At 42.5% G+C, this 20,580-nt stretch overlaps 1 protein-coding gene across 5 annotated transcripts in view; it reads right to left on the bottom strand.

Annotated features, from left to right (window-relative positions):
* Positions 1-20,580, bottom strand: part of CIT (citron rho-interacting serine/threonine kinase) — a 181,695-nt gene that overhangs the window by 36,670 nt on the left and 124,445 nt on the right. For all 5 annotated transcript variants that reach the window (XM_066260456.1, XM_066260457.1, XM_066260458.1 and 2 more), the window contains exons 24-28: positions 14,294-14,347; positions 6,982-7,179; positions 6,147-6,340; positions 5,316-5,451; positions 1,792-1,896 (exon numbers count right to left, since the gene is read on the bottom strand). In XM_066260456.1, the coding sequence (XP_066116553.1) occupies positions 1,792-1,896; positions 5,316-5,451; positions 6,147-6,340; positions 6,982-7,179; positions 14,294-14,347 (687 nt within the window). The remainder of the gene's footprint in view (positions 1-1,791; positions 1,897-5,315; positions 5,452-6,146; positions 6,341-6,981; positions 7,180-14,293; positions 14,348-20,580) is intronic.

Raw genomic sequence — 20,580 nt, 5'->3', positions numbered from 1 at the left:
CAGATGTCAGTGCTCAAAAATCTACCCATGAGGTACAGGCTGGGAAACTGGCAATGTCCTCGTGCGGTTTAGAAGTGAGAACGAGGGGACTGAATCAGGATCCATTCTATTCCCAGCACTGTCACTGACTCACCATGTAACCTTGGACCAAAGCATTGAGCTGTCAGAGCCAACTCTCCTTCCTCAGAAGGAAAATAGGACAGGCAACATCACTGATTATTTCTGTTCTCTGTTTCCAACATGTGCCTAAAGCGGGACAATGCCTATTGCAGATAAAAGATCATAATTCTCTATTTGGCCACTAGGCAGACTTGAATTTCTACTACAGTGTTCTTAGTGCTGTCTTTAATAAGCTTTCCACCCATACATGTAATTAATTTTATTTAAATGTTTTATGTGGCAAAATATACATCACATAACATCTAACATTTTAACCATTTTTCAGTGTGCAGGCCAGTGGCACTAAGCACATTCATTCACACTGTTGTGGCTGGTGGTGACCAGCCGTCTCCTGATCCCTCCCAAAGTCCCACTCACATTTTATAAAGTACTAGTCTATCACACATTCCATATTCACCTGAAAAATTGTCAAATTTTTCAAACTTAATAGCATAGTGATATTACTTCTACCAGCAGAGCTCCCTTGGGAGCTCTGAGTAGCACAATTTAACCTCAACTAAGCAGAACAGGCAATCTGGTTAACTCAATTGGCAGGCTCACTATGGGTTAAACAGAACACACTTGGAGTCCAAGTTTTTGTTAAATATCTTCATACCCTGCATTTGTCCTGGTTGGTCAATTCTAATGAACAAAGCAGAATCATTAGAGGTACAACACAGAGGGCTTTGCTTGGAAGTGGAAAGTAGTTACCACTTTAATTAGCAATTTTCAGATTTCTGCTAAAAAGTAAAGGGAATAGCATAAGGAACGGGTTTAAGAGATTTGCTTTTCATTTTATGTCTCAAAAGCAAGGCATAATTTTTTTTAATTGAATTAACAAAATGTTCAAAAGTCTTCATGAAATTTCGTACTCAGCATAATCTGATCAAATCCTGTGCACAAAGCTCATTTGCATAGATGCTCTATCAGCTTGAAAACTAAATATACTTTGGATATTAAGAACAATTTAACTCAATATTCACTCACCCACATATTCAATAAACTTCCAGTGGGCACATACCATGGGCTCGACATTCTGTTAAGCATCGTGCAGGAGGACCCAAATGAGCAAAAACTGCTGGCCTTCCTGACACATGCTTTTTAACATGTTAAATACCTTCAAGAACATATTAAGTGACTACCTTACTCTTCTGTGAAAATTCTAATCACAAAATTTTAACATCTGGCCTGACCAGGCGGTGGTGCAGTGGATAGAGCATCGGACTGGAATGCCGAGGACCCAGGTTCAAGAACCCGAGGTTGCCAGCTTGAGCGTGGGCTCATCTGGTTTGAGCAAAAGCTCACCAGCTTGGACCCAAGGTCGCTTGCTGGCTCCAGCAAGGGGTTACTTGGTCTGCTGAAGGCCCACGGTCAAGGCACATATGAGAAAGCAATCAATGAACAACTAAAGGTGTTACAATGCGCAATGAAAAACTAATAATTGATGCTTCTCATCTCTAAGTTCCTGTCTGTCTGTCCCTCTCTCTGTCTCTGTAAAAAAAAAAAAAAGATTGAAAGAAGAAACATTTAAAAAAAAAATTTAACATCTGATTGAAACCTGTCCACTAGAGCACAACGGATTTTCACTTTCAAAACCTGGCCTGGCTCTAGTTAACGGGTACGAACACTCACCTCCTCCAGGAGCCTCTGCTTGAGCTCACGTTCCGTCTCCAGCTTCTGCTGTAAACTTCGGGCGTTCATTTCAAGCATGGCATGTTTCTTCTCCAGGTCATTGAGCTGGACGTTTGGAAAAATTAACCGTGAACATGCATTTAGGAATACTGGATTTTAATGACTTTTGCAAATATCCACAAACTTTCACATGTAAAGAATAATCAAGTCTAGAGGTCAGAACATATTGTTTTTTAGAAGTATACCACAAAAGTCCATGTCAGGGATAAGCCTCAGATAGGTCATTTCCATGAGGATTGGGATTACTTGTCAGGGGTGGGTCACATATATATGTGACAAGTTCTTTGAGAATGACTACTGAAAAATTTATTTATCTGACATGCTGTGGCTGAATTACATAATATCCATATGCTGAACCCTTATTACTTGCACAGGGTAATATCAGGGGCTTTGGGGATAAAAGGATGAATGAGCTCTCTCAAGGACATTACATCAAGTCACAAAGGCAGAGAGGGGCCCATAACTAGACAGGTACACAACGAGACTGCTTTGTAAGATGTTTTTTTGAGAGAGAGAGAGAGAGAGAAAGAGAAAGAGAAAGACAGGAAAGGAGAAGCATCAACTCATAGTTGCAGCATTTTAGTTGGTCACTGATTGCTTTTCAAACATGCCTTGACAGGGGGCCCTGGCCAAGCCCTTGAGTGACCCCTTGCTCAAACCAATGACCTTGGGATCATTTTGATGATCCCACACTCAAGCCAGTGACCCCGCACTCAAGCTGGTGAGCCCACACTCAGTCTAGTGACCTTGGGGTTTCAAACCTGGGACTTCAGAGTCCCAGGTCAACATTCTATCCAATGCTCCACTATCAGTCAGGCAATAAGATAATAATTTTGATAAGAGATAGGGAGAAAAGGAATTCATCCTGAATTACCAGTCATCAAGAAAAGATGGTATCAGAATGTTTAGAGTCTTAAAGGGAGGGTAGGACTTTGCTACAGAATATTTTAAGAAGTCAAATAGGGAAAAAAAAGTATTCTTCAAGTTAAACACAGAAGGGTTCACTTATCTCTAAATAACATTTATTTTCATCATGGTTAAAAGAACAGTAAGCCAGTGTCAGGGAATTCAGGACTATTCTTGAGTGACAAACTCTAACCTAGACCAGTGGTGGGCAAACCATGGCTCATGAGCCACATGCGGCTCTTTGGCCCCTTGAGTGTGGCTCTTCCACAAAATACCAGGTGCGGGCGCTACCTAGATAAGGAATGTACCTAATGACACCGTTTAAGTTTAAAAAATTTGGCTCTCAAAAGAAATTTCAATCATTTTACTGTTGTTATTTGGCTCTGTTGACTAATGAGTTTGCTGAGCACTGGCCTAGACTAATCATTATATTTGTATAAAATTCGGTGAGAAAATAGTCATGGATGTCCATAAAGATTTATGTTCATTACTGTTAGTTATAATAACAAAAAAAATTGAAAGAAGCTCAAATTTCCAACACAAGTGGAATGATTAAAATAGGTACCTCCAGGCCCTGGCCGGTTGGCTCAGTGGTAGAGCGTCGGCCTGGCGTGCAGAGGTCCCAGGTTCGATTCCCAGCCAGGGCACACAGGAGAAGCGCCCATCTGCTTCTCTACCCCCCCCCCTTCTCCTTCCTCTCTGTCTCTCTCTTCCCCTCCTGCAGCCGAGGCTCCATTGGAGCAAAGATGGCCTGGGCGCTGGGGATGGCTCCTTGGCCTCTGCCCCAGGCGCTAGAGTGGCTCTGGTCACAACAGAGCGACGCCCCAGAGGGGCAGAGCATCGCCCCCTGGTGGGCAGAGCGTCGCCCCCTGGTGGGCGTGCCGGGTGGATCCCAGTTGGGCGCATGCGGGAGTCTGTCTGACTGTCTCTCCCCGTTTCCAGCTTCAGAAAAATACAAAAAAATAGGTACCTTCATTAATAACTCAAAAACAAAGCTCCTAGTTATGTGATGTTTAAAAAAAAAAAAAAGATATGAAGCTGTAAGCTGTTTCTATAGTAAGAAACCTAAATTTATAAATATGTGTGTATGCATAGATATATTATGCAGAGAAAAGAATACAAATAAATTCATCAATATAACATTGGTGACGGACTCTGTCATTTTTTATTTTTAGTGGTTTCTATACCTTCCATAATGACCCCAAATAATTCCTTTCATAATCATGAAATAACAAAGGGTTATATAAAATACAAAATTCAGATGACTTTATATTATTTGTGTGTGAAAAAGTGTGTCTTTTGAGTATCCATAAAATTTTTCTGATCTCCGAATCTGTTATCTGTAACACTGAAGCACCTATTCTAAACCTCTTTCAAGACTATTAGATAAAATATCCAAAATATGGATATACCACTCTGTAAATATAACATGGAGGGCTATGTGGACAGAACACACATACTTCCAATGTGAAATACTGAGGACCTGCACTGTGATCAGATCCTATCCTGTCCCTGAACGTGGAACACAGACAGACTGAGATGCCTATTATTGCAGAGATGGAGTGAGCATTAGTCCTTGCCATCAAGCACTCCCCGAGGATGCTCAACATTAAATCCATAAAGCCTTCTAGAAATCAAGTGCCAGAAAATGAGAGTTGTGTGCCCAGATTGGACCTCAGGGGCCCAGACAGGGACATGTTAAGAAGTCACTGACTGTAATACCCTAGTGCCCAGCACACCCACTCACACTAATTGCCAACCAAGGATGTCCCACAGTGACACATAACTATGGGACTTCATGGAATGAGCTAATGCAAGTTTATGACATAGACATGGGTTGGCAAAGTAGGCTTATAGTTATGAGAACATAAAACAGTTTATTCTTGTATTATATATTTTCCCACTCAAACAACTATAAACATACTTTTGCCCACCCCTGTATTGATCATAAACTGCATCTGAATATTTTTCAGGCACGCTTTCTAAAAAAAAGGAAATAAGCCTGACTAGGTGGTTGCACAGTGGATAGAGTGTTGGCCTGGGATGCTGAGGACCCAGGTTCGAAACCCCAAGGTCGCTAGCTTGAGCATAGAAATCATAGACATAATTCCATGGTCACTGAGTTGAGCCCAAAGGTCACTGGCTCAGGTAAAGTCCCCCTGCTCCACGCAGTCAACGCACGTGTGAGAAGCAATCAATGAACAACTGAAGTGCCACAACTATGAGTTGGTGCTTCTCATCTCTCTCCCTTCCTGTCTGTCCCTGTCTCTCTCTAAAAAATAAATAAATAAAAATAAAAGAATGAAATGAGAACGTTTTCCTAAAAGGCAGAAGGGGCCCTGGCCAGGTAGCTCAGAGATAGAGCACCCCAGTGCACCAAGATCACAGGTTCGATCCCCACTCAGGGCACACACAAGAAGCAACCAAAAAGTGCACAACTAAAAAGTGGGACAATGGGTTGATGCTTCTCTCTTTCTCCTTCTCCTCTTCTTAAATCAATGGGAAAATTAAAAAAACAACAACAAATAAATAACAACACAGAAGGGACGGGCACTGACCTTGTCGGAAAGGCTCTCGGCTTTCAGCTTCTGCTCTTTGAGAGCCTGCTGCAGAGCGAGAATCTCGGCCTTGTGCTCCTTCACGGCCAGCTCCACCACCTGGCGCGACTCGGTGATCCGCTGGTCGGCCCTCGCCCTGCCGGAGAATCACAGCCCGCTCTCAGAAGCCCTGTCATCATCGATCTGGAGAGAGCATGCAGGCCCACCTCTGGTCCTGATAAGCAACCAAACAGGCTGCAGGCTGGACAGATGCCCAAACCCGATTCCCAGTTCCAAACTGTCTTGCTTTAAACTGACCCACTTTAGGCCTTGGGTAAAAATACTCTTAAAAAAGTAAAGTTCCTAGGAGTAGTCGCTTGGAAAGGCTGAAAGGGAAAGGGCATTTTTCCAAAAGCAACTGGGCTGAATGAGATGTGTCAAAACTGTCACAGCCTCCCACGGGAGGAGAAATGGAATGAGGTCCCAGTGAGGGAAGACAAGCATTACCCACGACTAGGGTTAAAATGGTGATGGTCTTGCTACATGGTCGCATACCTGAGAGAGTTTCTGGGAAGAAAGCACTGAGACATTTGCCCTGCTCTGATTTCCAGTTCTCTCCATAGGGTAAATGGACACCAGCTAAGGTCACGGACTCCAAGTGACACTAACCACAGTTATAACGAGGGTGACCAACCCATCCTGGTTTGCCCAAGAGCTTTAGCACTAAGTCTCTTGTCCCAGGAAAGTTCTCAGTCCTAGGCAAGCTGGGACAATTGGTCGCTCTGTTCATAATTCTCAGGTGATCCCGCTATAGTCACCTGTCACCGGCCTTCTGCAAACAGAATGTCCCACCTGCTCTGTTTCTCAGTGTCCAGCATCCTCTGTAGCTCCCGAACCCGACACTCAAACTGGGACTTCTCGTCCCCAAGGACACTCCGCCAGGCCTCCCACTGCCGCTCCTTCTCCAGCAGCTCATCGTTCAGCGCCTCCAGGTCCATGACCTGCTCCTCCAGCATCGTGCAGGTGGTCTTCAGAGCCTCCATCGTCTGCAAATCAGTACCACTGAGTTGTGCCTTGTATCAAATGAGGATGTCCTGGATGTTACTTTTGTTGGATCAGTTTCAGAAAAGCACAAGTTCCTCACTACAGACTGAAATACAGTTTAACTCTTTCTTCTACCCACCAAGGGGACTGGACAGGACTTGGATGAAGGACCATTTCTGCCGCCATCGTATAGGCAGAAATAAAGCAAGGCCAGAGCAAGGAGACCACGCTTGAAAACCAAGGGGCTCATACTAGCCTCCCAGAGCAGTGTATTTTATTTTCAATTTTTAAAAATCCAAATGAAGAACTACATACTTTCAAAAACCACTTTTAAAACCCCAAACCTTCAAAACACAGACCTGATTATAAAAAAAAAAGTCCATTTACACCAGGAACTCCCTCTAATCTAAAGAGGCTCACCCTGGCTGGTTACCTCAGCTGGTTGGAGCATACGCCAAGATTGCAGGTTTGATCCCCGGTCAGGGCACATACAAGAATCAGCCAGTGAATGCATAAATAAGCAGAACATCAAATCGATGTTTCTCTCTCTTCCTTTCCCCTTTCCTCTCTCTCTACACATCAGTAAAATACAAGTAAAATGTGAAGGGGCTGAGGACCGTGTGACACTGTTTACCGGCCTTACTTGCTTCTGGCTGGTGAGCTGCATCTCCCGCTCTGTGATCTCACGGCGGAGGTGGTCCACCTCACTTCGCAGCTGCACTATCTCATCGCTAGCACCGGAAGCCTCATCGAGTTGTTTGGACAAGTAGAAATTTTGGTTGTTGAGCTCTGCGTTGTCCTCTGTCAGCTGGTTTAGCTGCTCCTCCAGGTCTGTGATTACCTAAAAGATAAAAGGGATCTGGCTGCACATCACACCAAGTCAGTTTTCAGTGGGAAATTGCTTCTGTAGCCACAGACTTCTGAAGCTGCATCGCTCCGGAAATCAGCAGGTGGCTCCCGTTTTCCCATCCAACCCCCAGAGCCAAACAAACTCCAGCTCCTGCGCCCGCACACTGAGCACTCAGACATGCACACTGTGGTAGGAAAAGAAGAGCCTCCGTTTCCTTCTAATGAAGGACTCATTGGGAGAACATGGCAGAGGCAGATCGATCAGAAGTGAAGGCCATACAGAAGGGGCAACTTTAAATGAGATCTAGTTCACGGACAGTAATCGAGGGTGGGGCAAAAGTAGGTTTACAGTTGGGAGCACGTGAAACAATGTAATCTTGTATTATTACGTATTAAATATTGTATTAGTTCCCATACAAGCTACTGTAAAACTACTTTTGCCCCACCGTACATAATGTGGAAAATGCAAATGGAGGAAAGAGGAATGAAGGCTAGACTGGGTCTCTCACAATCAGCTAATTAAGCTGAAATGCCCACGACTCCGTTTATAGGAGTTTATAATTGGAGACGGTCTTGGAAAGCAAAAGAAAGTTCTTATCGAGGAAGACTGGGTGAAGGACATTGAGAGTTATTTTAATAATATCTCAGGCAATATATTCAAATTCATGTTAAAGCGTAAAAAAAAAAAAACTACAGGAAAGCTCAGAGTAATCCTGAAAATACAGAATTGTACTACGGCATCACTTTAATGATTTTTATTATACAGTTAGCTATCAGAAAATGGGAAGAGATGTATATAAAATTGTCATTTTATTGAGAGAGATTTAATCGGGTTTTGCTAAATTATTTCTCTGCTCAGTGGCAGAATGACTTCAATCTCGGCGCTTTTAGATTTCTTCCTCTTGCTGAGGCTTGGTTTCAGCACTTGCAAAGGGCATTAATACAATACTTTAGAAGTTTCAGGCCAATTTTCTCATAATAGTTGGAATGAGGCACACAGGCAGTAAATTAAATTTTGTATAACAAAAAGATGTGAATTAAAAGGAAGTGCCTTTAAGCCTATGGTTATTAATTATTTCCAATTTTCAAACTTAGAGTTAGCTTATGAAATGTTAACACTGTTTCCATGACTAATTCCCTATTTTAAACATCTTTGATTAGCAATTAAAAAAAGAAAATATCACCTAACCTGCAGTGGCGCAGTGGATAAAAGCACCGACCTGGAATGCTGAGGTCGCCAGTTCAAAACCCCGGGCTTCCCTAGTCAAGGCACATATGGACATATGGGAGTTGATGTTTTCTGCTCCTCCCTCCCTTCTCTCTCTCTCTCTCTCTCTCTCTCTCTCTCTCTCTCTGTCTTCTCTCTCTAAAATGAATAAATAAAATCTAAAAAATATAAATAAATGAAAAAAGAAAACATCTTCCCAAGCATATAGAAATCGGGCATCGAGTAGATACATTTGTGCAATGTGGCTCAGAAAACACAGCTACTCATTTTGTTAACTGAGCTGGTAGACTTTTAATGTAGTAAGTCAGGCATCCCCAAACCACGCATGCGACCCCCTGAGGCCATTTATCCAGCCCCCCCCCCCCGCACTTCCGGAAGGGGCACCTCTTTCATTGGTGGTCAGTGAGAGGAGCACTGTATGTGGCAGCCCTCCAACAGTCTGAGGGGCAGTGAACTGGCCCCCTGTGTAAAAAGTTTGGGGACCCCTATTAAGTGGTCTAGGAATTTGTATTGTAATGTCAGAGGGCATTTAAGTTCCTAATGTACTGGTTTGAAGCACACTGTCAAACACTAAAGGGGGAATAAAGGTTATGGGGCCAGGTTCTTGGCTGAAACTCCTTCATCAGGGAAGAAAAGACTGGAAAACATTGCTGGTTTGTCATTCCCAGTAGGCAGTTATGCCTCACAGGGGTCCCTGTCTCACCCTTTCTGTGACCTGGTTAAATCTCCTAAAACCATAGATAATGAATAAACAATGCCTAATAGCTCAGCTAGTCTCCTTCCGATATGTAGTAAACTCACTCCTTAAGATAATTTTCATACTAGATTGCAAATGTCTCCATTTAACTATTATGCTGCCTTCTACCTCTTTCCCAAAGAAAAACAAAATTGAGGCAAAGTAGCCTGGAAGCTGTGCAGTAAAATGAATTCAGGAACCCCAAGTAAGCAACACTGAACTTTACTGGGTTGGTTTCTCCAACTGTAACATGGAGATACATACTATATTCACTAGCCTCTGTTCCTATTGTTCAAATGTTCTGGATTCTCTTGCCTCCTATTCCACCTTAACGTGCCGTGTAAAGCACAAAGGATAAAAATCAATGACCAAGATGATGCATCGTGGTAAAGATTACAATGGTGGCTCCCAGGAAGAAAAGACTACAGAAGATTTGTTCACATAAGGATATACATATTACCAAAGTAATTTCCTTGCCAACTGGAGACAGACTGAAGCCTTTGGCCACTTCCTTTGAGAGTTAGGAAAAGAAATGCAAATTGTTAGGAATCCATTGCTGCCACATCTTCTCTTTCTCCCAAAATCAAATTACAAATTCAAGAAAAAACACTTCCAAAATGTCAATGAGGTGCCAAGATTGTTACCCTCACTTCAATATAGATGGGCCCACTGGAGCAGGAAGGGTCCTTCTATTACACTGTTGTCATCCGGTTTTCGGAGGTGGGGGACAGTGTCTTATGTCCCTGATTTCTGTTTACAGCTTGTGATTGCTGATTCTATGTTTTGTCATTGTCTCTATTTTCCTATTGGACAAGAGATGGATGATGTGTTTGTGTGAAGCACCCAAGCACTCATCATTTTAATTCATTCAGATTTTTTTCTATATTCTTTCTGCCCAAGCCATAACATTAGGACTCTGTTTCAAGTTGCTGGAGTTCTCTCCACATCAAGGGCAAATGATCTTTTAGAGTCTGTTAACCTTTCAATTCCAAAGATAGCGGGTAATAAAGATAAACTGAAAGACCAATTCTATCTTAACAGTAATAAAAGACCTGTTTCTGCAGATAAGAAATCTTGGGCAATTCTAAGAGAAAACAGGATATAAAAAATAACGTTTGTCAAAAAAAAAAAAAAGCACCTCTATTTGGGGTTATCTGTTGCTTTTCAAGGCTTTGGTGCAAACCTCCCAGTTCTGAGAAATAGATGCTGACCTCTCCCACCTAGCTTAGAAGACCTGCAGAGGGAACATTACCAAGTCAATGTTCACTAGAGTGTTAGAGGCAAAGAAACAGACAATAAGCAGCAGGCTGAAAAGACTCAGGACTGAACTCTTATTTTAATGTCTTTTTTTTTCTTGAAGGCAGCTATTTGCATATTATTTATTTTTAATCTTATAGCTGACAGATTGATTCATAATTAAAATTGTGTCATATGTTTGCCTACCAACTCCTCTCCAAAACAGACCTAGGTAGGGTTTTCGAGGCCAGATTGAACCAAATCCTTTTTTAAAATCTCTTCAAAATATAGAAATGATCAGAGCTTGAAAATCTTACCGTTCATAAGTTTTTCAAAAGCTGCTAACTGGAAGCTTCTATCAAGTGAGGTATGATATAGGAGTTCCCAACAGGAATGAAGATGATGGTTCCTAGCTGGGGTGATCCCAGACGGCACCAACAAGAACGGAACGCGCACCCAGCTCACTCAAGTGTCTTGAAAGCAGCCTCCGAACTTGTGCAAGTACAACTGAGATCAACTACTGCTGCCAAATGTTGTTGTAAAGGGGTGGTTCTCAAACTTTTTTTAAGGAGCAGAACCCTTTTCTAATCAAAGGATTTACTTTTATGTCATAGATCCAATATAATAAAACAGCGGTAACTGACACTGGTGAGCACTTCCTAGGGACTAGGCCCTGTGCAAGCACTTTGATGCAGTGTCTCATTTAATTCTTGCGGAAAGGCCCTGGGGTAGGTATTATCACCAAACTGCTGATTTTGTGACTCTGTGTGTCCTAAATTTTCCTGTTTCTGAAGTCTGAATGTCTACTGCAACTAAGCAGCTATCTCTCTCCCCTCACCCAGCACTATGTCTTATAATCAATGATGTACTAACATCCAGGACAATGTTATCTCCATTTGTCACATAAAGAAATAGAGGCTTGGGAGGATGATATCATGTAGGCCACCAAGAGGCCAATTTAGACTCTGAACCTGACCTGCCAGGCACCAACAAGCCTGGTCTGGACCTCTAAGCTATCCAGCTGCTCCCCGGAAATGTGGGTGGGGCCCCTCCTCCCTCGTAGACACCTCCCACCCCGCCCCCACAGGTTTCTCCGCAGAATGCCAGGGGTGAGGATGCGAGGGATTAGAAGTCGCTGTTCCAGAAAAAGCAACTTTGAGGAATAGAGTCTGAAAGTTACATAAGTTAAGAAATAATCAAATTCATTCTCCATATTGCCAGTCTATTAAAAACTGAATTTCCAATTTTAAAAATGTGGGGGAGAGTGGATCACAAAAGAGCCCAAGGAAACTTGTGAGGGTGATGAATTTGCTCAGGTCTGATTGTCGTGCGGGTTTCAAAGATGTATACCCATTTCCAAACGTACCAGGGTATTGTACTCCAATCACACCTCAAGGCAGCTATAAAAAATGTTCTCATGCCAAAAGACTAAAAAAGAAGAAAGGAAATCTCCAGATGAAGGATTACTGATGTACACATTTAAAATACATCCAGGGCCTGACAAGGCGGTGGCGCAGTGGATAGAGTGTAGGACTGGGATGCGGAGGACCCAGGTTCAAGACCCTGAGGTCGCCAGCTTGAGTGCAGGCTCATCTGGTTTGAGCAAAAGTTCACCAGCTTGAACCCAAGGTCGCTGGCTCGAGCAAGGGGTCACTCGGTCTGCTGTAGCCCCATGGTCAAGGTACATATGAGAAATCAATCAATGAACAACTAACAAGCCACAACGAAGAATTGATGTTTCTCATCTCTCTCCCTTCCTGTCTGTCCCTATCTGTCCCTCTCTCTGACTCTCTCTCTCTCACACACACATACACACACAAAGAATAAATAAAATCTTAAAAAAATTTATATCCAGGTATATTTTAGGAAAATATAGTAATCTAAAAATACCACAACCATAAAAGAAAAAAGCTGTATTTTATTCGGTGATCATTTATGAGCATGTATGTAATGTAAGCAAATAACTCTTGTGAAAAATAAGAAACCAAGACAAAAAGAAACTAAAAGAGTAGGGCAAAAGAGCACCGGAGCAGAATGTATCAACTCCTCGAAAGAGGTACGGAGGAAGGAAGGAAGGGAGAGAGGGAGAATGAAGGAAATGCACAGACAGACAATTCGAAGGCAGGTCCACCCTGATCTAGCCACAGGCACTAAGAAATAAGGACTCAAAATCCATCCGCCAGGCACCTTCTAGAGTCAAACAAGAGGCACATCTTATGACCTAGCTATTCCACTCTTGGATATATGCTCATCAGAAATAAGTGCTTATAGCCACCAAAGGACTTGTACCAGAATGTTTTCTGACAGCTTTATTAATAGCAAAAATAATCCAAATATCCATCAACAGGAGAATAGATTAATATACTTCAGTTCTATTCATATACTGGAAACACCACACAATAATGAAAAACAAACAAAAAACAAATTTCTGACATGTAAAACAGGGATGAACCAATACAAGAGAATTTAAGTAAGAAAAAAAAGCTAAACCCAAAAAAAGTTTCACTTAAATAAAGTTCAAGAACAGGCAAAACTACCTGACCAGGTGGTGGAAAAGTGGACAGAGCATTGGACTGGGATGAGGAGGACCCAGGTTGGAAGCCCCAAGGTCGCTGGCTTGAGCACGGGCTCACAGCTTGAGCGCAAGGTCGCTGGCTTGAAGCCCAAGTCACTGGCTTGAGCAAGGGGTCACTTGCTCTGCTGTAGCCCCTCAGTCAAGGCATATATGAGAAAGTAATCAATGAACAACTAAGGTGCCGTAATGAAGAACTGATGCTTCTCATCTCTCCCTTTCTGTCTGCCTGTCCCTCTCTCTCTCTGACTCTGTCTCTGTCAAAAAACAACAAAAATAATGAACAGGGAAAGGATGCTGATGAGAACATTAAAGAGCCTTTTGGGGGCTGAAAATGCCCTGTATCTTAATCTATGTTGTGGCTACACAGCTATCTATACATGTAAAAATTTCATTGAGCTGTACCCTTAAGAATAGTATATTTTATACATTTTACTGTATGCATTTCATACCTAAATTAAGGAGGAAAAGCATCAGGACTTAATGTCCCATTACTGGTAAGGAGAAAAGAAAGAGTTCACTACAAAAAAGTAAGTATGTATGGGGGGGGAGGGGGGTGTCCTGGAAATTCACAAATGCAGATAATGCAAATGGAGACAAGCTCACTGAGGACTAAAGAGGGAATAAAGCAATGAAAAGACCACAAAGAAAAGCACTCGAACCGGGGGTAAACATCCCTAACTTCTGAAAGAAGCCTATTTCATCCTTCCTTTTGAGCAAAAATAGATTTTGCATTTCCATTGACCCTACACTGTTATATAACCTATGAATGATGCTTATCAGCTCATAAAATTTATTTTTCTCAATATAAATAATATCTTCCAAAGAGTCCTAGATTTTAAATTTGCATGTTTGGAAGCCAGATTTTACCAGCTGGGAAGTTAAAATGTCTAGATCTCCAAGAGAAGAATTCATTGGTCTTTCCAGAGGCAGCAGGCTAGACAGGCCCCGTACATGTAACTGTCCCTATTGCCTGGACAATCTTGGGCTTGGCTAGCCTGGGAACCTTCCCCATTGGAGAAGGAGGGGGGTCTGCTTTGAAACCTTTGCTGCAGCTACTGAAACTGATTAGCAGTTGTGCAGTAAGAATTATCTGGACCACTCCAACTGTCCCCACTCCAACATGAAGAATGGTTTTATAATGTTTAACTGGCAGGAACCCAAGGAACAGAAGTTATATGGGGCTCAGACACGGCAAATCAGTTTGACAGCATGAACTGCTTCAAGCTAAAGGTGTGTAATAAAATGCAGTCACTGGTATCACAAAGATATGTCCCCTTTTCCTTCTCGGTTTGAATTCTAGGCTATTTTAGTCATCTTTGGTTAATACTCACAGTGCAGCTGTTACGAAGGGCGTCAAATTTGCGCTGGATTTCATCTCTATGTGCCTAAAAGGTAAGAAGTTGATTATAAATTTTCCATTGGGAAGAATACATCTGTACATGTTACAGGTCAAATAAAAAGAATATTTGCCAAGAAAAAGCCAAGAACGCTGTCGCAGCAGCCCCACATCTGTTTTCTGAAAAATTAATTAATCAAGTCATCCCCAACATCCAAAACAAAAGTTACAGGAACACACGATGCTGTGTTAATAACAATGAACTCTTTTTAAATTTATTTTTCAATTACAGTTGACATACAACAGTGAACTACTTAGACTACACATCCCTACCCTTTACAAATATATTTGAACGCTAATATTAATGCCTATGGATGAGTGGAAGAAAAGAAAACATAATAAAAGGTGATGTTTTTACTCTCCTTCATTTGCCTTGTTCCCCTTTCCCTCTTCCCTCTAATTGGCCCTCCCCCACCATGCCTACTCCCAAGAGAGACCCCAGGCAAACACAGACACACACACAGAATAGCCAGGACAAAGCAGACATTTTTTCTTTTTCTTTTTTTTTTTTTTTTAATCAAAAGTGGCTGAGATTCAGAAATCCCACAATGAACCTGAAACAAATATAGAGGCAGAACTGCTTCATTCAGTTGACAAGAACTTCTGAATGCATAATACACCAGACACTGTGGTGACATAGAGCATGTAGGGCCTACACCTTCACTCTGGTGAGGGGAGCTAGAAATAAGTGTATGATGACAAACCGTGACCAGTGCTACAAAGGAAACAGAAAAAGGGAAGAAGGGGTTAGAAAGGGACCTACTTAGATGAAGTGGTCAAAGAGGCTGCTCTGAAGAGTGACAGTTAAACTGACACCCGCGGGATGATGAAGAGCCAGCCAGGAAGAGAACAGAAAAGCATAGAGAGAACAGCATGTGCAAAAACCCTGAGGCAAGAAGGGCTTTGGTGCATCTGATGAACAAAAAGAGACCTGAGAGGCTACAGCAGTTTTTTCAATTCAATGGAAAGCATGACAAGTGGAATTATTTTGGTCTGTTTTATACAATGAACTGGAATAAACAGGCAAAAATAAACAGGATCAGAATGTGCCTTTGCTACAACAGGAAGTACAGCTGTAGAAAACTTGCCTGAGATACCATAATTCATCAAGTTTCAATTGCTGAAGACAAGATGGTGCTGGAGTAGGCGGACGTACCAACATCTACCTCCCAGAACCAAAGTGGATTACAAACTAATTTTAAGAACTATCATCTGGAAAAACCAACTTTGGACTAAACTAAGAGGACTCTTCAACCAAGGAACACTGAAGAAGCCACACCAAGACTGGTAGGAAAAGCGGAAACACGGAGAGGGCTGCCCAGCTCCCCGGAGCAAACGGCAGCCGGGAGAGACTCGCATGGCGGGAACTTAGTGTATCCCAAGGTTCTCTTTACCACGTCACAGTCGCAGAGCTCCAGGGAAAAGCAACCTGGTCTCATCTCTCCAGGCAGAGAACAGAAGCTCCATCTCCACACATGCTGCAGATGGCTTTTCCAGTCTACCTGAATCATTACCAGTTAGAAGCAGCGGTCATTGGGACTTGGACGTGAGCTGCAAAGTATAGAATTGTGACAACAATTCCAGTGCCATGAGGACTTTTCCTGGATGTGGACTTTTCCTGAACTCCTGCTCCTTGTGACAGCTCCTAACAGACTGAACTGGGGTTGGGTTGCATTTTTCAGGGATTTGGCATGGTGTTGGGGTCAACTTGGACTTGGTGAACATGTTAAGGACACTACTCTTTTATGGATTCTTGCTGTATTGGCCAAGAGTTTGCTTAAAGGCTTTAATCACTGTAAAAAAAAAAAAAAATAGAGGACTAGATAGAGAAGATGTGGCACATATACACCATGGTATACTATTCAGCCATAAGAAATGATGACATCGGATCACTTACAACAAAATGGTGGAATCTTGATAACATTATACGGAGTGAAATAAGTAAATCAGAAAAAAACAAGAACTGCAGGATTCCATACATTGGTGGGACATAAAAATGAGACTAAGAGACATGGATAAGAGTGTGGTGGTTATAGGGGGCGGGAGGAGGGAAGGAGGGAGAGGGAAAGGGGGAGGGGGAGGGGAGGGGTACAAAGAGAACTAGATAGAAGGTGACGGAGGACGATCTCTCTTTGGGTGATGGGTATGCAACAGAACTGAATGACAAGATAACCTGGACATGTTTTCTTTGAATATATGTACACTGATTTATTGATGTCACCCCATTAAAATAAAAATTTATTTATTTAAAAAAAAAAAAGAATAAAGAGTTAGTCTCCGTGAAGAAAACAAAAAAGTTTCAGGCCCTGGCCGGTTGGCTCAGCAGTAGAGCGTCGGCCTGGCATGCGGGGGACCCAGGTTCGATTCCCGGCGAGGGCACATAGGAGAAGCGCCCATTTGCTTCTCCAATCCCCCCCCCCTCCTTCTTCTCTGTCTCTCTCTTCCCCTCCCGCAGCCAAGGCTCCATTGGAGCAAGATGGCCCGGGCGCTGGGGATGGCTCCTTGGCCTCTGCCCCAGACACTAGAGTAGCTCTGGTCGCAACAGAGCAATGCCCTGGAGGGGCAGAGCATCGCCCCCTGGTGGGCAGAGCGTTGCCCCTGGTGGGCGTGCCGGGTGGATCCTGGTTGGGCGCATGTGGGAGTCTGTCTGTCTCTCCCGTTTCTTGCTTCAGAAAAATACAAAATAAAAATAAAAATAAAAGGTTTCAGTTGCTATCAAGTGTAAGTAAGACTACCGCAATTTTATGTAACATTATAAAAGAAAAAGTGCTATTTAACCCCATGTTTATGTCTATAAAACCATGTAACCATATATATAAAAAAAAGACAATAAAGTGAACAAAGCATCAAGGACTTGTGAGACAACTTCAAGCAGCCTAATATACAGGATAGAACAAAAGTAGGTTTATAGTTGTTCATATAGAAAATAAAATAGTTAATAAATAATAAATACAAAAATAAACTGTTTTGCATACTCAAAACTGTACTTTTGCCCCACCCTGTACATGAAACTAGAGTCCCTAAAGGAGTGTAGTAGTAAGAAAAATAAAGTATTTGAAGAAATAGCCACAAAATTTTCAAAGTTGATGAAAGGCATAAATGCAAAAAGTTCAATGAACCAAAGGACAACAAGGTAAAAACTTAAGCTAAACTAAACTGCTTAAAGCCAGCCAAAGAAAAAGACAAGTTATATAGACTGAAACAAAGAGAAGACAGTAGATTTCTAACCAGGGGGGATTGGGTAAGGGTGGGAAGCAAGCTAGAAGACAGTGGAGCAACATCTTTAAAGGACTGAAAGAGAAAATAACAAAACAAAAACAAAAAAACCCTGTAAACCTAGAATTTTATACCCAGCAAAAATCTTTCAAAAATTAAGGTCAAATAAAGATTTTTTCAGATACATAAAAGGTACAGGAATTTCCACCTGCACACCTCTACTTTAAAAATGTTAAAGAAATTTCTTCAGTGAGAAGGAAAATTACCATCAGAAACTGAAATCTACACAAAATAAGAGCACTGAAAAAATTGTAAACAAAACAAAAATTTAGAATTGCATAGAATCACAAACAGAATCAAAAAAGAGTTATCTTTAGACTCAATTTTTCCAAAAAGCCAATATTTTTATGGACTAATTTAATTATAATTGTTCCCCAATATCAATGTGCTTTTTACTCAGCAACACCACCAGAAATTTATTCATTGAATGGGGTAAGAATACTATTTATCCAGAGCAGATTATCTATATTGCTGTTGAAATCTCATCTGTGAATAAGCAGCAGCCTGACCCCAAAGACCATCAACCCCCTTGAGTGTTTTTCATAATCACCACGGACAAAAGGTAAGGATTCTTCCTAAAAGAAGGATAAGGCCCATAGATTAATAAACTGTAAAGCAGGAGTGAAAAATTTTTTGTTTAAAGCAGTGGTCCCCAACCTTTTTTGGGCCACTTTAATGTCAGACCGGTTTTGGGACCGGTTTAATGTCAGAAAATATTTTCACGGACCGGCCTTTAGGGTGGGACGGATAAATGTATCACGTGACTGAGACAAGTGTCAAGAGTGAGTCTTAGACAGATGTAACAAAGGGAATCTGGTCATTTTTAAAAAATAAAACATAATTCAGACTTAAATATAAATAAAACGGAAATAATATAAGTTATTTATTCTTTCTCTGCAGACTGGTACCAGTCCGCAGCCCAGGGGTTGGGGACCACTGCTTTAAAGGACCAGAAAGTAAATATTCTTGGCTGTCAGAGTCATTCAGTCTCTGTCACAACTACTGAACTCTGCCCTCATAGCACAAGAGCAGCCATGCTGAATGTGTGAAAAAATGAGCATGGGAGTGACGTCACGGAAATGGCGCCGTGAGCAGCGCGTCCGACAGCTCTCCCCTAAATCACAACAAATTTATCAACCAGAAACAGAAAAATTTATCCTCGGAGCATTCCGGAGTTCCACACAAACTGAAAGCGAAAGGACTGTTATCACTTGAATCTGAGAGACGAGGGTGTGGAGGAATCTACCACAGGGACGTTCTTTCAAACCGCAAGGAAGTGAGCCTCTGGTGAGTCAGCCCATATACTTGGGAACCGCGAGCCCCCGCCAGCCGCCGTGAGCAGCCGAGCGGGGCGCCTGGTCTGGTTGAGCACCGCTGACGTTCCCAGCGGCCCGCACACAGCGAGTGGGGGTCGCCGGCCACCGGTGCCCAGAGCGCCCCATTCGCGCGCATGCCTTGGGCGCCCTGCTGGCCCGCACACCCAGGGGGCTCCATTATCCTGCGCCTGGTGCGGTCCAGCCGCCAGCGGCGGGGCGAGCGGGAGAGGCTTGGGAGATTCTCTCCGTGGGCGGGGCACCTCACCCAGCCATTCAAGCTAACAATCAAGCGTTGGGGGAAGGGCGCGCGCAGGCAGCCTAAAATACCTTCGGAAGCTCAGCTGCGACCCAATCACTGAAATTAGCTTAACCCATGAAATCTGCGCACCCTCGGTTCTAATTGATAAGATCTCTCTCAGTTCAGCGATCCAAGACAAGAGGCGTGATATTTTTTAGTGCCTCTCGCTAAAGGGGCGGGGGCAACTTCTGATTGATAGAGCCTCCATATTCAGGGATAAACGCTAACAAGAAGGACTTGGCAGATAATAAGGTCTATACTACACTAGTCGTAAGCAGAGACTAGTGCCTCTTCTTCCCTGCAAAAACAGGCTACAAAGTGTGGAAAGCCTGGGTAGAGAGGTCCAACTAAATGATAGGCGCTGATCAGTCACCTTGACAACAATTGACTCCCACCCCCGCCTGATTACACTGGAGGCCCTGACTGTCAGAGCCTTTCCCAAAGCCTTGCACTGAGTGGGGATAGAGTGGGGATTTCCCAGCTCTTTGAGCCTCTTACTCCCCAGGCAGAAGCAGTTGCAGCCTTATAGCTGGATCACCAGGCTGCTAATTCAGAAAGGGGGGACTAGGAGAGAGAATCCAGGAAAGCAAACTCTCTCATCGTTGGACCCTGCAAACGCCAACAAGCCTTTACCTCCAGCAAGACTAAAGCCAATTATATGACATTGCCATAAAATCCCATCAACTGCAAATCCCTACCTAAGAGTGACACAGGGGCAGAGCCTGGGGTACAGAGTCACCGACCAGGAAGAGGGAGAGAAAAGAAAAAGGAAGAAGTTAACCTCTCAAAATCAAGAAAAACCCACAGACTTTACAACTTGATCCACTAATTTTTTTGTTGTTGTTGTTGTTGTTTGTTTCTTCTATCTTATTACCTTTATTTCCTCCACCTCGGTCCTTCTATTCTCTGCCCATCTTATGCTTCCCCTTTCTTGAACTACACTACCCATGAGTGTTGCATTTTATTTTTCTTCTTCATCCTCACCCTCCTTTAGGGTTATACTCCAAAACACTTAACTCTCACTCTCTCCTCTTTTGTTTGTTTTTTTTTTGTCTTGCTTTATTTTTTTCTCTTCCTATTTTATTTCTTCCTTCGTTTTTCTTTTTCTTATTTTTTTCCTTTCTATTCGTTTTTTCTTTTCTCCCATATAATCCTCAATCACGAACAAATTAGTTAATTTGGGACTCGAGGCTTTTTTTTGGCTTTATTTCTCTTTTTTGCTTTTGTTTTTATTTTTTTTTCTTGTTTGTTTATTTTTGTGGCATTTTGGGTCCTCCCAACCCAAGGTCTCCATTGTATTTAGTCTTCGCTCCACTTAATACAACAGATTTT

Source organism: Saccopteryx bilineata, chromosome 2, assembly GCF_036850765.1.
Source record: "Saccopteryx bilineata isolate mSacBil1 chromosome 2, mSacBil1_pri_phased_curated, whole genome shotgun sequence".
Classification (NCBI taxonomy): domain Eukaryota; kingdom Metazoa; phylum Chordata; class Mammalia; order Chiroptera; family Emballonuridae; genus Saccopteryx; species Saccopteryx bilineata.
The sequence above is the reverse complement of the archived record's forward strand: the minus strand, read 5'-3'. Positions and strand labels throughout refer to the sequence as shown.